This window comes from Gorilla gorilla, chromosome 16, assembly GCF_029281585.2.
Source record: "Gorilla gorilla gorilla isolate KB3781 chromosome 16, NHGRI_mGorGor1-v2.1_pri, whole genome shotgun sequence".
Lineage (NCBI taxonomy): Eukaryota > Metazoa > Chordata > Mammalia > Primates > Hominidae > Gorilla > Gorilla gorilla.
This window is the reverse complement of record NC_073240.2, coordinates 85,071,874-85,087,622: the sequence shown is the minus strand read 5'-3', so window position 1 is coordinate 85,087,622 and position 15,749 is coordinate 85,071,874. Positions and strand designations below refer to the sequence as shown.

The 15,749-nt window shown below is 39.2% G+C and overlaps 1 protein-coding gene across 5 annotated transcripts in view; it reads right to left on the bottom strand.

Moving 5' to 3' along the window:
• Positions 1–15,749, bottom strand: part of SH3GL3 (SH3 domain containing GRB2 like 3, endophilin A3) — a 149,539-nt gene that overhangs the window by 44,235 nt on the left and 89,555 nt on the right. For 4 of the 5 annotated variants that reach the window (XR_010131063.1, XR_008671717.2, XM_031002433.3 and 1 more), the window contains exons 2-5: positions 14,881–14,949; positions 9,014–9,086; positions 5,561–5,704; positions 1,534–1,667 (exon numbers count right to left, since the gene is read on the bottom strand). Coding sequence is in view for 3 of the 5 variants with exons in the window: in XM_031002433.3 (XP_030858293.1) it covers positions 1,534–1,667; positions 5,561–5,704; positions 9,014–9,086; positions 14,881–14,949 (420 nt within the window). In the remaining 2 variants the exon portion in view is untranslated. Of the gene's footprint in view, positions 1–1,533; positions 1,668–5,560; positions 5,705–9,013; positions 9,087–14,880; positions 14,950–15,749 lie in introns of those variants that run through there. The other variant, XM_031002434.3, reaches the window with a different exon arrangement.

Below are 15,749 nucleotides of genomic sequence, written 5' to 3'. Positions count from 1 at the left end.
AAACTCTAAATACATTGCCTGGACAGGCATCCAGGGCTTTCCATGACTCTCAGCCTTTCCTCCCTCCATTGCACCCCCACCCCTACACACCCTATCCCCTGGCCATATCACACAACCAAGGTCCCCTAGCCCGCCTGCTCTCACAGCCCTGGCCCTCTGGTCAGCTTGTGCTGGATATTTTGCCCACCCCAGTCTCCCAGTCTGCATTAGCCAGCTTCTCCTCCTCTGAGAAGCCTTCCCTGACCCATCCAGGCTGAAGGAGGTGCTTCTCCTTCATGTCCCTGGGCTCATCTCTCCAACAACTGTCAAAGTGCATGGTATCTGTTTACTTGTCTCTCTACCCTACACCTGTGAGCTTCACAAGGGCATGCACCAGGTCTTGTTTAGCCACATATGGCCAGTGCCCACCACCACTGTAGCAGGGCAGAGCAGGCTATACACAGTTGATGATGAATAAATAAATCAATGAATGAACAAAGGAAGAACCAATAATCTGACATCCATCAGTTCCTTCTCTGGCCCCTGGAATATGGAGCCACCTCAAGGCCCACGGTCCAAGCAGGGAAGGCCACCCAAGCTCACACATCCCACCAGCCTCATCTCTGTCACATAGGCTAGACCAGTGGGGGTTCACACTTCCCCCTCGAGTTCTGGAAAGGATGGGCTGGAACAGTGGTTTCTGAACATTAGCATGCATCAGAATCACCTGGAGGACTTTATAAAACACAGACTTGCTGGGCTTCACCCATAAGATTTCTGATTCAGGAGATAAGGGATGGGGCCCAAGAATTTGCATTTCTCACAAGTGATGCTGATGTTGCTGGTCCAGGGACCACACTTTGAGAATCAATAGGTCTGAAGAAGGGAAAACAGGATATGCCCAAGGCTCAAATGACCTCCAGGCTGAGATCATGCTGAAGGCACCTGGAGAAACATCTTCTGTACATATCCATAAGACGGTGCTTGTACCTCCAGAGTGGAAGTCCCTGGTGGGGTAGAAGTCTCGGGGCTGTTTTTGCACATCTACAAAAATGCCACCATGCAAGTGGCATGCAATTATCTTCAGGTACCTGAAAATTCCCATGCACGCCATTTTTAACAGTTTTCCAAATGAAATATTCAATTTCTAGGTATTGATCTTCTTGAGAAGTAATGGAAAATAATGACCACCAGGGCAACGCATCAAAACATGCAACTATGGTACGATTTTGATAATAAGAAATCCACTATAAAGTTATGTAATTACTTTGTTTAGCCTGGCTTAGAGCTGGCTTCAACTAAATACACAATTTCCAGCTGAAAGAACATGGCTTACATACCCTCCCATTATCCTGCTTCATCTCCAGGGCAGATAGGACTAATGGATCCTGGCACTCTTTCCCAGTGAGCCCAGGAAAATAGAACTGAGTTATTTTTACCCTACCCACAAGCATCATAAGATGATGCTTTCAGTCTGCTGAAACGTTCTAGTGATTTTAAATATAAACATCATCTTATGTAGCAACAGGTATGTTTATACCCTGGAAGACTTACCCCAATCTCTTTTAAATCTTTATCTTGTAGTAACTGAAGTGGATCAATAAAAGTTTGCTTTACATTAATATCAAGAGAGTCTTTCACCTCAGCCATTAGCTTCATGGATTCACCAACTTCTATCAATGCATTGCCTTGAATAGAAAACATAAATACAAAAGGTTCTTTGGGAACACTACTCCAGGTTAACAGTGCTATTTATTTCATTCTTTACCAAAAGTGTGTGGATGATGGCGTAGCAAGGTCCTTGCTCCAGGACCTCTGAATCCTGGATCAGAATGAAAAAGAAAAAGCAAGGCTTCCTATTTTCTGTATTTTCCTCTCTATGGTCTGCACTTTCACCACCACAGAAAATACAACTGAGGCTAGCAGACTGAAGTACTTACCATTTGGACCACTAGATGGGGATAAAGATCCTTTCTAAAAAACTGGTAATTTGGGAAACTGGCACGGAGGGTTCCTTAGAAGCTTGAGAATAAAATCTCTTTGTAAACAATGAAAGGATTCACTCATGGGGCTAAGTGTTAACCAGTAAAAATCACAATAGAAATAAACCAACAAAACATCTCAGCTTCTAGCCGTGGGATCTTCTCAAGGCTACTCCCTGTATCCTTCTAGAAGGTTCTAAGCCTCCCTTCTCTCTCTGATGTCAAAGAAAGCCTGCCGGTGTCACATGGGACATCCTGTCAGCAGAGTGGGGTGGGGGTCTGCTGGTGCATTGGAGCCCAGGCCAGCCTTCTTGGCTTGGGTAGTGGCAGGTAGTTTTTCCTGGATTACAGTGTGGTATCTCAGTCCGGTTAATCGGCAGTAATTTGCCAGATTATTGCAAACCAGGTGCCCTCTAGTTCTCTGTACAATGAGGGTTGCAGGGTCTCTAGAAAACATCCCTGGGAAATGCTACACTAGAATGAACTATTTTTCCTATATTTGGGTTTTTCCAAATTGATCTTGTAAAAAGATGGAGATTGGGTTGCTCGATTCCTAGGCTTGAAGAAGACCGTAAAGCCCAGCCTAGGTCTGACCTTTGAGTTGTTTCATCCACCAGGTGAGGGCATGGACAACTTACTTACCTGTAAAATAGAGATGGCAACATGTGCCTCACCTCCCTTAAAAAAAAAAACAGAAAGATACTAAAGAGGACCTTGCAAAACAGAAGTAGGAACCGTTACTCTAAACTAAGGCTTCCCAGGACTCCATACGGACCCAGTGGTAGCTTCATTCCTCCTTGGAAGCTAAATTTCCTTAGCTCAACTCTCCCAAGTGTGTCTAAATAATTCCTAAATGAAGATGAAATGTCCCTTCCTAGCCTGTGGACTCTTTCCTGCCCAAATGGTGAGAAATGGTATTGCCTGACCCCCCACACAGCCCCTCTGCCACCAGTGCCAGTACCTCACAATGTCAGCTCATTTTGCCTTGACGGAAACATTTTCAAATACATTGTAGACTCCAAAGATGATGCTCTGAACACGGGCCGCCACCTCCCTGGAATCAACATTCCCTCTCCTTGCCTGAGACTGGCGCTGTCGAATTCCACGGGTGTGGGGCTCAGCCTCCACCCACTGAGGTTTCTGTACTGTAGGAGGTCCCAGCATGTGGCCCCCCAAAAAAAAACATCCAACGGCACAGCCTCTTCCTTGGAACAGCAGAAATCCATCTGTTCCTGATGCCCTGCTGACATCAGCTCTCTTCCTCATCCCAAGTTTCTTTCGGTTGCTGAGCACCTGGGAAGCTACTAAATTGTCTGGCTGTCGCCAAGGCCAGATGCATGGCAGGAGTGTCCTTGGATTTCAAGGCCTGCCTGGCAGTTTCACCTGCTCCCTTCACTGATATGCCTTCAGAGTAAGAAATAGGCTATCTTGTCCCCATTGGCCCTTAGAATAAAATAAAATTCACATTATACTGCTCTGAGGGATAATATTACCCTTTGTCACTAATTAATTCATGTTTTAATGCTTGAGTTTTAACATTTTTTTCAAAAGATATTTCCTCCAATTTCCTAGAATGATTACTGTGGCCAAATATTTGATTTCTCAATTTCCATCTCTTCCATCTCCTGCCTTGTTACCACTACATGAATAGCAAATATGCCAAATTCTTTGGGAATACTTAATATATTAAATCCAATTCATCCTCAATTTAATGTATTAATTTAAATGAATCTCAATCAAAATTTAATGACTTTTTTAAATAAAAGGGATTTAAGTTTCACTTGCAAAAATAAAACCAGTAAGTGTGTCCGTGAACTTTTTGCAATACAATACCTAAATTTTTAGTAAAATATATTAAAGCATGTTTTAAAACTTCAATACTTAAAACAATATGACACTGAATCAAAACAGGATATAGATCAAGAAACGGAAGAGAAAGACCATAAACAAATTTAATGTATAATAATTTAGCCTATAATAAAAGAATCATTTCAAATCATCAGGAGAAAGTTGGACTTTTCAAAAGTACTGAAACAAGCTATTTATTTGTCAGAAAACAAAATTAGAACCCTATTGCACTGTAGCTCCAATAAATGCAGGAGCTTGGAAATTTAAAGGCAATAAAAGAAAATGCAGGATTCAAAAACAAGTATAAATAAACGTTTATATCATTTGCCAGGGAATGGGATGAAAAAGATTTTCTAAACATGATTCCAAAAAGCTAGAAACCATATAGGAAGACTAAAGAGCTTCAGTAAATAAAAAATAAAAATCTCTCTCCATTGAAATGACCTTCATATACAAGGTCTGAAGGCAAATGCTTACCTAGGACAAAGCTTCGTCAACATACAAGACAGCCAATGAGCAAATATCCTGACCATTTAAAGAGCTCATGAGACAGGAGGGGAAAAAATGGACCTCCTAATGCAAAAGCAGGCTAAGGACACAAACACACAATTCACAAAAACAATGACAAACACAAATAAAAATTCCACCTCACACGTGATCCAAAAGATGGAGTTAAAACAGCAATGAGATATCATTTTTGTATACTACATATCAAATGATCAGTTATTTAAAAGTAAACTAAAAAGATAATCTCTAGGGTTAGGAACTGTGTAGAGAAATATACCCTCACTCACTGCTGGCAACAGTGTCAAATGAGTGTAACCCTTCTGAAGGGTAGGTTGGGGATATGCTTTCAAAACCTGAAAAATAAGCATACTCTTGACTCAGCAATTTTATACTAGATATGTTATCTAAATTATGTCAAAGAATATAATTTTGGATATCCCCAAAGATTTACCTATGAAAATGGTTATTGTAAATGCTATGTAAAATGTGTTTACATAAAGAAACATTTATTTAGTAAATGGGATTGACTGAACAAACTATGATACACGGAATGTTATGTAGCCATTAAAAACAATATCATGGAAGATTAATTATTTTACTATATGGATCATTATATAGTCAGTGTTACCAAAGAGTATATGTACTATAGCCTTATTGTAGTTTTTAAAAGTACATATGAATACATATAAGAATAAACAAGGCATAAAAGATACACAACAAGCCAAGTGCAGTGGCTCACTCCTGTAATCCCAGCAGTTCGGGAGGCCGAGGCAGGCGGATCGCTTGAGGTCAGGAGTTCAAAACCAGCCTGGCCAACATGGCGAACCCTGTCTCTATTAAAAATACAAAACATTAGTCAGGCATGGTGGCTTGAGCCTGTAATCCCAGCTACTCGGGAGGCTAAGGAAAGAGAATTGTTTGAACCTGGGAGGTGGAGGCTGCAGTGAGCCAAGATAGCACCACTGCACTCCAGCCTGGGCATAGACTTTGTCTCAAAAAAAAAAAAAAAAAAAAGATACACAACAGAGTTTAATTGGGCCTATCAGTGGATATGGGATTATGGGTGATGTTAGCATTTTTCTTTATTTTACTTACCTATGTTTTCTAAACCTCCTGCAATTAACATGTATTACTTTGGTAATATGGAAAAATAACAAAGGTTGTTAGACTGAAGGGTTTGTGTATAACCTAAAACCATACTGGAGGAGTTCTCAGCTCCCCCAGGTGATCTCTGAATAACTCACCAAAGGTGGAGTCTTCCCCGAGCTCCTTCCCATATTTCAGCATACAGTCCCCCAGCAAGCCTTCCGTCTGCGGGTATCCTGTGGTCTTCACCTGCCCTCGGATCTTCGACACAGTGTTCAGCATTCCTAGCTTAGCTCTGTATGCTTAAAAACATTGTCATTTGTAATTCTTTAAAGTTACAAGGTGGAGTGACAGGTACATAGCATTTAATAAACACAGCTGCCAAAACTGAGGTCACCTTAAACAAAATGCCAGAGACCTGAGGCCTGAAACAATTGTGTGTGTGAACTATTTAATTTTCTCAGGTAATTTTCTAGGTTCTTTACCAAGGTGGGTGCTAAGTGCACTGTTCCGCAGCCACGATGAACCATAGAAATGATGGCACACATCGGCTGGGCGCAGTGGCTCACACCTTAATCCCAACAGTTTGGGAGGCCGAGGCCGGCAGATCACCTGAGGCCAGGAGTTCAAGACCAGCCTGACCAACATGGAGAAACCCTGTCTCTACTAAAAATACAAAAAATTAGCTGGGCGTGGTGGCACATGCCTGTAATCCCAGCTACTTGGGAGGCTGAGGCAGGAGAATTGCTTGAACCCGGGAGGCGGAGGTTGCAGTGAGCCAAGATCACGCCATTGCACTCTAGCCTGGGGGACAAGAGCGAGACTTTGTCTCAAAAAAGAAAGAAAGAAAAAAAGAAATGATGGCGCACATTGCTGACTTGACATAATAGTGACCAGGCTTTCCTGAGCAACACCCCTCGAGTGAGACCCTTTGGAAAGCTTGCAGTTGCTGACACGTGAAGTCAGACACTGACACCTGTGTGACACTGACATGCTTTTTGTCTGTTTGTTTAAATGTAAAGAAAAATAGAATTGCCAAGGAGGATGTTTCAAACAACCAACTGGTCATTAACACACACCACATGCGCGCGCACGCACACGCACACACACTCTGCTCCCAAGGACTGATTGAGCCTAATGATTTTCAGTATTATGGCAGGCAGGTGCTGCTGTTTAGGAGGCAGAATCATAGGAGGGGACAGACCACCCCACCCCTAGTGAACACTAGCCTTGTGTGGCTGGTCCCAAGGTGCAGCTCAGCCTCTGCTCCCTAGGGAGGTGATGCGCATCACTGTGTCTTACCTTCCTTTCCTTCCTCTGACTCAGGCAATGAGTATTTACTCATTGTTGCACTGGGCCCTGTGCAACAACACACTGTGCTCATTACTGGGACTCCAGAGACAGGCTTTGCCCTCAAGGAGCTCAAAGTCTAGTTACTGGGAGGCAGAATATACAGGACATAATTATGAAAATAAAGTCCAGTGTGGTGCAGGACAAGGGAAAGGCAGCAATATGCTGAAGAAAGATGGAAAGATGCCCTAAAAAGTACAGAGAATAGTGTCAGTAACGTGTAGAAGAGGGAATACTGTGGCATAATCAGTGGACAAGGAGTAGGCTGGTTTGACCTAAAAAGATGTTAATACAGGACAAAGTGGGAGATAGCTATGGTAAAATGTGACTATGAATTGAACACCAAGCTAAGGATTTGAGATTTCATCCTGTAGGTGAGAGAGTGAATCACATACTAGTTTGTGGTATTTGAGATACTTTTAGATAGTCAAGAGATACACTTTTTTTCCTACTTTAATAATTTTGTACTATTTTTAATGTATTTTAAATCAGTGCCTCCCAAACTTTAATGTGTATGTAAATAACCCAAGGATCTTGTTAAAATGTAGAGTGATTCCATCGGTCTGGGTTAAGCCTAATTCTGCATCTCCAGCAGTAGAATGCACTGTGAGTAGTGACATTCCCGTGCCAGCTGTGAGTGCCACTCACATTCACCTGACATTCACAGTGCCAGCCTTTTTTGTTGTTGTTTTGAAACAACAACTGTTGCCCAGGCTGTAGTGCAGTGGTATGATCATGGCTCACTGTGGCCACAAACTCATGGGTTCAAGCGATCCTCCCACCTCAGCCTCCTGAGTAAAAATGGGACTACAGACGTGTTACCACACCTGGCTAATTTTGAAAATGTTTTGTAGACATAGAGTCTTGCTACATTGCCCAGGCTGGTCTCGAACTCTTGGCTTCAAGCAGTCATCATGCCTTGGCCTCCCAAAGTGCTGGGATTACAGGCATAAGCCACTGTGCCTGGCCAGTGCCAGACTTTTGAACCTCACATTTATCCTCAAAGCATTTATCCTCCAGGTCCCCAGGCCCAAAGGCTTCACTCTCACACACTACACAAACACACACACACACACACACACACACACACTCTCTCTCTCTCTCTCTCTCTCTCTCTGCCCATCTTTCCCACTGTTGGAGGGGGATGTGGGATGCAGCAGGTATGTGGGCGAAAGCCATTAAACTGGATAAGAGGTTGCTAGGGCTGCCTCTTCTCTAGGAATAACCAGAGACCTCTAGCCAGTGGTGACACTTTTATTGTTGGCCAACACTTCCTTATCCCATTCAAGAGCCAGCTGGTTGAGGGTGAAGTATCTGTCTGATTTCATAGTGTATTCCAGCACCCCGAAATCCTCTAGTGCAGAGAAAGCACACATTAAATATTTGTTGACTGATATATCAGGAAAAGAAATTTGTGTGCCTGATTTCAATCACTGATGTGGCCAGGGAGGAGAAGATATATTTTTATGGTTTTCAAAGCTATTATCATCAATACAATTGTAAAGAACTTCAGACCTGCCTGGATACATCTGATAAAATTTATATTCTTAAATTTTTACTTTCTCAATTTTCAAATGGTTAGGTTTGTGCTGATTCCTACAGTCAAGGGAATCACAGGAACTCTACGCAAATAATAAATTCCTAAAAAGGAAAGGTGGCTTCAGAAATCCACAGAACTCAAGGCTTGGGCGCCCTCTATTGGTTCCTATAATTTACAACCTGGGAAAATCTCATCAATAGATGCTGCTTGGGGACCTAGAAACCCAGACCTTCAGTGGAGAAGCTGATGTGACACTGGATTTAAGCAGTCTTTTGTATTCACCACACCTTGTTTCTCCAGCATTTAAGCCATGAAGAGAAAGCTTTTTCAAATTAACATATACCTTTATGTATATAGTACACAAGGGCAGAATTTTTTAAAAAATTATAAAGAGGAAATAAGGAAGTAGGAAAATATTTGCCAAATGTTTAGTGGCTTTCTGAAGCAACTCATAAAACCTTTGCTCAGTGCTCTCTTGTTGCTATGACCAGCACTCCATTCGGATGATGTCAACTGAAATTCACAAAAATAGCTGTTGTCTTTCTCATCAGTAGGACCGAATGCAACTACCTTTAGTCACTGGAGACTCAGCTTTAAAAACTGAATTTCATTATTGGGACACAGACGACATTGTTTCTACATTATGTCAACTAAACACCAAGTAAACATGGGTTATTAGAGTCTGTGACAGCAAATGAACAAGAGAATATTTCAACTTTACCTGGATTTGGCTGAAGATATTCAGTGGTTTTTGAAAGAATTTCTGCAACAACTTTATTGGTAACATCTATTTTCTTAAAAGCAAAATTTAAAAAAAGTTAGTAAATGACAAACTCAATAAAATCACAAAAGAGCAAACAGAGGAGGAATTTTCATTAATTTAATTCTTCTAACACGATTATGATGATTTTAATCCAAATGAACGTTTTCAACATTTTTGGGAGAGGCGATATTTTCTCACTTTCTGATTTTTGGAACATCACTTCCTTCAAGTGATGTTGGAGAACTTTACTTTCCCTTTTAACATTAAAATGAATATTAAGGTAATATTTAGAAAATCTGGAAAAGTTATTATGCTCCACTAGATTATTAGATATACTTGGAAGTCTCTCAAAACTAACACTAGATATGAACCAAACTCTCCTTATCTGCTAGGTGAACTTGAATTTCTATACTTATATAAGGATGCCACAGTAATGATTCACATTAGCAACTGCCTCAGTAATCAACACTAAAAGAATCATAATCATTAGTATTATATTATAATACAATAAACACATTCATTTATGCTATGGTCAGAAGATGTTAACATCAAAGTTTTCCCCAAACGTTCCCTGAAAGTTAACCCTTTCTGGTTAAGACTGAATCTTTCCTTCTGCAAAACCATTCCTGGACTTTCTGGTTGTTAGTTAACCAGAGAGTTAATATGGGAATAAACAACAAAGTTAAAATGCAAGTTGCAATAGCTTTATTTATACCATCAATAGCCCAAAAGAAAAAGATCTCATTCATAAAAGCAATAAAAATGCAATAATGAAGAATAACTATTATGAGAAATTCACAACACCTATTTGAAAAACCACATTCTTAGATGGGAAAACTCAATTTTGTAAAGATATGCATTCTTCCCAAATTAACATGCAAAATTCATTCAAATCCCATCATAATTTCAATTCTTTTTTTTTGTTAAAATTTGGCAAGCTGATAGTAAAGTGAGTCTTCATACTGTATACATGATTAAAAATATCAACCTAAAAAAACCAGACTACAAAACGACTAACATATAGACAACAGTATTTTGAAATACTGGAGTGGGAAGAAACTTCTAACCAGGACCTGAAATTCAAATGTCATAAATAAAAAGACCAAAATTCTGACTCCGTAAAAACTTAAAAACTGAACATGAAAAGACATAGAGTATGTGAAGTTTGACAAAAGTGGCATAATATTCTAAACTCCCATTTAAACAAACAAGAAAGAAGGAAAAGGCTGGGCATGGTTAGACACACCTGTAATCCCAGCACTGTGGGAGGCTGAGGCAGGTGGATCACCTGAGGTCAGGAGTTCAAGACCAGGCTGGCCAATATGGTGAAATCCTATCTCTACAAAAATGCAAAAATTAGCCGGGAATGATGACGGGTGCCTATAATCCCAGCTACTCGGGAGGCTGAGGTGGGAGAATCGCTTGAACCTGGAAGGTGGAGGTTGCAGTGAGCCGAGATCACGCCACTACACTCCAGCCTGGGCAACAGAGCGAGACTCCATGTCTTAAAAAGAAAGAAGGAAAAGAGGAAAAACACAAGCCGCCTACAAAGATTTGAAAAAAATATTCAGAACTGTAAATAAAAAGGAGATGCTTTACATTCTCCAGATTGATAAAAACATTTTTAAAATCAGTTATACTCAATATCAGGTATTATATGGGTGTGGAGTAATACACAACAGGAATGCAAAATGATACGTTTTTGGAGATCAAGGGAGAAGTGCTTACTAATGGGCATATTAATAAACCAGCTATTATACTTCTAAGGATTTGTCCTTTTAGAAACACACGAGCAAATTGCAGTGAAGGAAAAACACGTTTGTTAGGCCATTTTATGTAATATTGAAAATGGAAATCAATAGGAGACTGATGGATAAATTATGAAACATCCAAGTAAAGGAATACTCTTTAATCATAAGGAAAAAAAATAAGGAAGATCAACATTCAAAGTACATACAAAGAAAGCAAGCAAGCTGCAGAATGATTTATAATAGAAGACAAATCATTTTTGTAATTTAGAAAACTATGATCCTGCCAGGGTCACAAGTTTGCAACCAAGCAATCTTATCCAGCCTGAAATCGTATTTGTTCCCCTTAGCTAAATACATTAATTTGGGCTAAATAAATTAATCTGGAGCCCCAGGAAAGTTTTAAAAGACAGTACAGAAATGATAAAAAAAAGGAGTCAAACCTATGTTACTGATACTTGTGTGCTGTGTTTGCAAGTGGGCATGTGAGTGTGCGTTTGGCCTAGTAACAAGTTTTGTGACTTTGAGCTCTCTTTGGTATGTTCAGCTATTTGCCAAGATCGTTGAAATGTTTAAGAGAATCTGATTAACTAAATATTTATGTCTTATTAGTCACAAGAAATGTAAGGGCTTAGGAAAATGCTGTTAATAGATTTTATGTAAAGTTTGAGGGAGTCCTCTACCTTGCCTTTGTGATTATAGCTTGAAATGTCTAAGGGAATTTGCTTAATTATATAACTGGTGGTAAATATTTAAGGATTGAATCTGTTAAGCTTATGTGTTAATTAATGCAACCTCAAATGAAAATTAACTATAATAATTTTCATCGTATAGCAAAATTACTAAATTTGGAAACAAGATTCATAAGTTCAGTTTAAAGCTTAAGAAAAATGAGGATTTTAGATTTATAATGTAACAAATTAGATATTAATTAAAATATAACTTAGAGTTCTCCCTTTGATCTATACAACCCTTTTTGGACATGAAAAGCCACCAAAAAGCTAAGAGTCACCTCTGAAAGATGATGATGAGAGGAATTAGAATGGGGATATTTTCTACTTCAGATCTTTTTTATATCTTTTGAACAAAAAAGCCCAAGAAACAAATGACTAAAAACTTGCAAGTACCTCGTAGGCCCTGACATGCACATACTGGAGCTGCCTCCACACCAGCGCAAGCATCAAAACTAGAAATAAACCCTGTACAAATTGAAGAGTAAACATATTGGCTAATGTGGAGTCAAGATGAGCATTCAAAACAAAACAAAAAAACAACAACAAAAACTCATGTAGCTTAAAAACAAAATCTCCCTCCTAGAATAACTAGGGACACTATTGTGTGTGTGTGTGTGTGTGTTGTGTGTGTGTGTGCTGTGTGTGTGTGTCTGTTCAAGTCAACCAAATGCTATGCAAATATCTTGCCAAACCATTAAGAAAAATAGAGGGAAGCAGAATGGTAAAAATTATTTTTTGTGAAGTCAACCTGGTATGACAGCATCTTGGTTAGTTAAGTCTGGAATTTCTGTTTAATGCTGGCACCCTGCCCATGAGGTGTCCCAAGGCCTGTGCCACTGACTCCCTTAGGCCCAGTCCCTGAGTGAGAGAGCTGCTAGCAGCTCTCATTTCTGACACTTATTTACAGCATTCTCTTTAAAAAATGCTATCAGTGGGCATATCCTCTTTCTTCTTCTTTATGTAATTTGTTTGTGTTTTTCCTTTTTCTCCCTCTTGGCCTCACTTGGTAGAGGTTTGTTGTCTTACGGCTTTTCTAAAGCTCTTGGCTTCATTGTTTCGATCTTTTGTGGTTATTGTTTTCTATTTTATTAATCTCTTTTTTATCCATATTGATTTCTACCTTCTACCTAGAGTGATTTAATTTGCTGTTATTTTCCTAGCTTCTTGGATTGCATGATTTATTCATTTTCTCCCAACATTTATTTTCTTTAAACACATTTACAGTTTAGCCACATATCACAGGTTTTGACATACAGAATTATCACTCATGCCTAAATAATGTCATTTTACTTTCCATTTCCTCTTTAAACTAAGAATTATTTTTACATATTTTTAAATTTCCAAACATCCAGAATTTAGAAGCTCTACTTTCCCTTATAATTCTTATGTTCTATGGAATCACTTTGGGAAATTTATCGAGTTTTTTTTTCTATAACCTAGTACATATTTGATAACCGTATTTGTTCCAAGGGAATTTGAAAAATATGCACATTCTCCATTTGGGGAATGCAGATATCTATATTTATTTATAATCAAAGTTATTAATCATATTTTATGCAAATCCTCCATGAGCCTATTGATTATTGTCAGTTTATTATTTTATGAGAGAGGTATGTGAAGTCTACTTCTATTTTTATCAACTGTTTACATATTTCTGACAGCTTCTACCTTACAAATTCAGATGCTATGTTATGTAGTGCAGAATGGTTCATAACTATTATAATTTCCTGATAGACTACATTGACTGTATCTTTTTATAATTAAAAAGCTTTTTTAATTCAGTGCTTCTCTTGCATCAAATTTTATTTTGATTTTACTATTGTTCCTCTATTTTTATATGGTTAGCATTAATTACAGAATATTTTTTCCCATTACTTTCTCATTTCTGTATCATTTATTAGGTGGGTCTAATACCATCTAATGCATCTCTTCTGCAAAGTTTTTAAAACTTCTGGTCATGTATTATATGTTTCCATGCTTTTCACTGCTGTAATAAAACAGATAATAGACTTTATATTTCTTCTGTAACTCACTGGGGTTTTTGGAGGTAAAAGGAGGTAAGCAAGAAGGATCTCAATCCATCAACCAAAACTAAAACTCTGGAAAAATGCTTTTAAATTTAACATTTCAACTGAATCATTTTGTTAGTAACAAAGCTATACATCACCTATTTGTATATTAAGAGTTTTTTTTTAAGTAATTTAAGGTATGTCAATGGTGTGAACATGTTTCCATGGTTTTAAGGTTCAGAAATTAAGTTTTCTTTCAAAAGCAAAAACAAAATAAGCTTTTCTCCCTCAAGGCATTAACATTTCTAGACGCTTAATAGTTCTCATCCAGAAAACAGAGAACTCCCTGGAAGATGAGCTGGCCAGAGCCAAGGTATCCTGAGGAGATACTCTCCCAGGCAGTGCGCAGCCTGGGGCTGGACTTCCTTCCCCAGCACCTGCTGACATCTCTGCTACCTACTGTATCTGCAGCCTTGATGTTACACCTGAGGGTGGATGCCTTGCTTCATTTCCTTCCTCTCTCCTCTGGGGTGGGGGGTCTAATTATTAAAACAAGGCTATGTTTAAAGGGTCCAGACAATGAGCAAAGAAACAGTATGTTGTTAATACTGGTGGTTCCAGTTCTGCCTCCACATGAGCAACTCCACACAGCTGACTGGGAAACATGTTAAGGGACAGAGATGATACCATTTTTCTTTGGAGCATGTTACAATCATTTCTGTCTCAAACCCGTCATATTTTTTGTAAGTTATTTCAAATACGTTAATGTTTGCATAATTCTCACAAAATCCATGTGAGACAAGCAGGGCACACTTGTCATCTCCGTATCAGTCCAAAAAGATGAATTCACTTATCCACGTTCACACTCTGGTTCTACAGGCAGAACCAGGATAAAAGTTATTTGCTATGCAGCTCCTGCAACACATGGGAGCAGAGCCCAAGTCTTCCACACGGTAAATAAATCATTATGCATTTGAAAAATCTTGTCCCAGAAACACATTTTGATTCTCCAAAACATATACTACCAATTACTTTGGTCTTGCAGTAACTACCAAGATTGCCCATCTTTTGCACATTCTGACTTCTGGCCACTAGAGGGTACCAGTTAGCCACATCGATCTCATTACTCGACCTGCCCAAACTGGATGTGGCTACAGGGGGAGGATCTGATTTGGGCTGGGACGTGGGAAAGTACTGCCTTGTAGATTGCATAATCCACACCTATATTTAAACATCCTAGATTTCCACTCGAATATCCTTTACAATAGCAGTATATCTTATATCACAATGAAAGTCAGTTTCTAATCAATTTACATATTAAAATGCTCTCTTACCCTTTCCATGTCAAGAAATTCATCGTCTAGTTTAGTTCCTTCAGCACCACTTATTTTTTCACTAAATAGCTGCAGAAATAAACATAAATAATTGCATTGTACAATGATTTATTGTCACAGTTTTTTACCTAAATTATTAAAAACAGAAACAAAAAAAACTTGGATTCAACTTGTTGGATTTTTTGAACTAACTCCTTTAAGAAAATTGTTGGAAGGGGTAACCATATCTAAAGGCACAGGAAGACATACATTTCTCATGCAGTCAACAGATATTTATTATGCACCTACTATGTGTAAAACACATGGTAAGTGCTGTAGGACATAGACAAGAGAGATACTTGTCATCAAGGAACACACAGTTCACCCAAAGAGTCAACACACAAACATTCAATTAAAAAACAAGAAAAGAACAATAAGAACCATTAAAAAATAATAGTACTAGAGACAAATTACTGTAAATGCACTAAGTGGTAGTCACTTCAGTGATGCACCGAATGGACTTTGAGAGCCCACGGCACTGGGAGTAGGTTCATGCAGGATCTGTTTCCTAGAAGATGTGGCATTTGAGCTGGCATTTTAAGGATAGAGAACATTTCATCGGGCAGCACTGAAGGAAAGGGCTTCTGGGATGAGGAATGGAAAAAAGAGCCAGGGCAGGAATGGATAGGACAGGTTTTCTCAGCCTCGGCTTTATTGATATTTGTAGCAGATAATTATCTGTTGTGGGGGCTGTCCTGTGCACTGCAAGATGTTTAGCAGCAACCATGGTCTCTACTTGCTAAAGGCCAGTACTACAAGCATGGACACACACACACACACACACACACACACACACACACACACACACACACACGGTTGTAACAACCAAA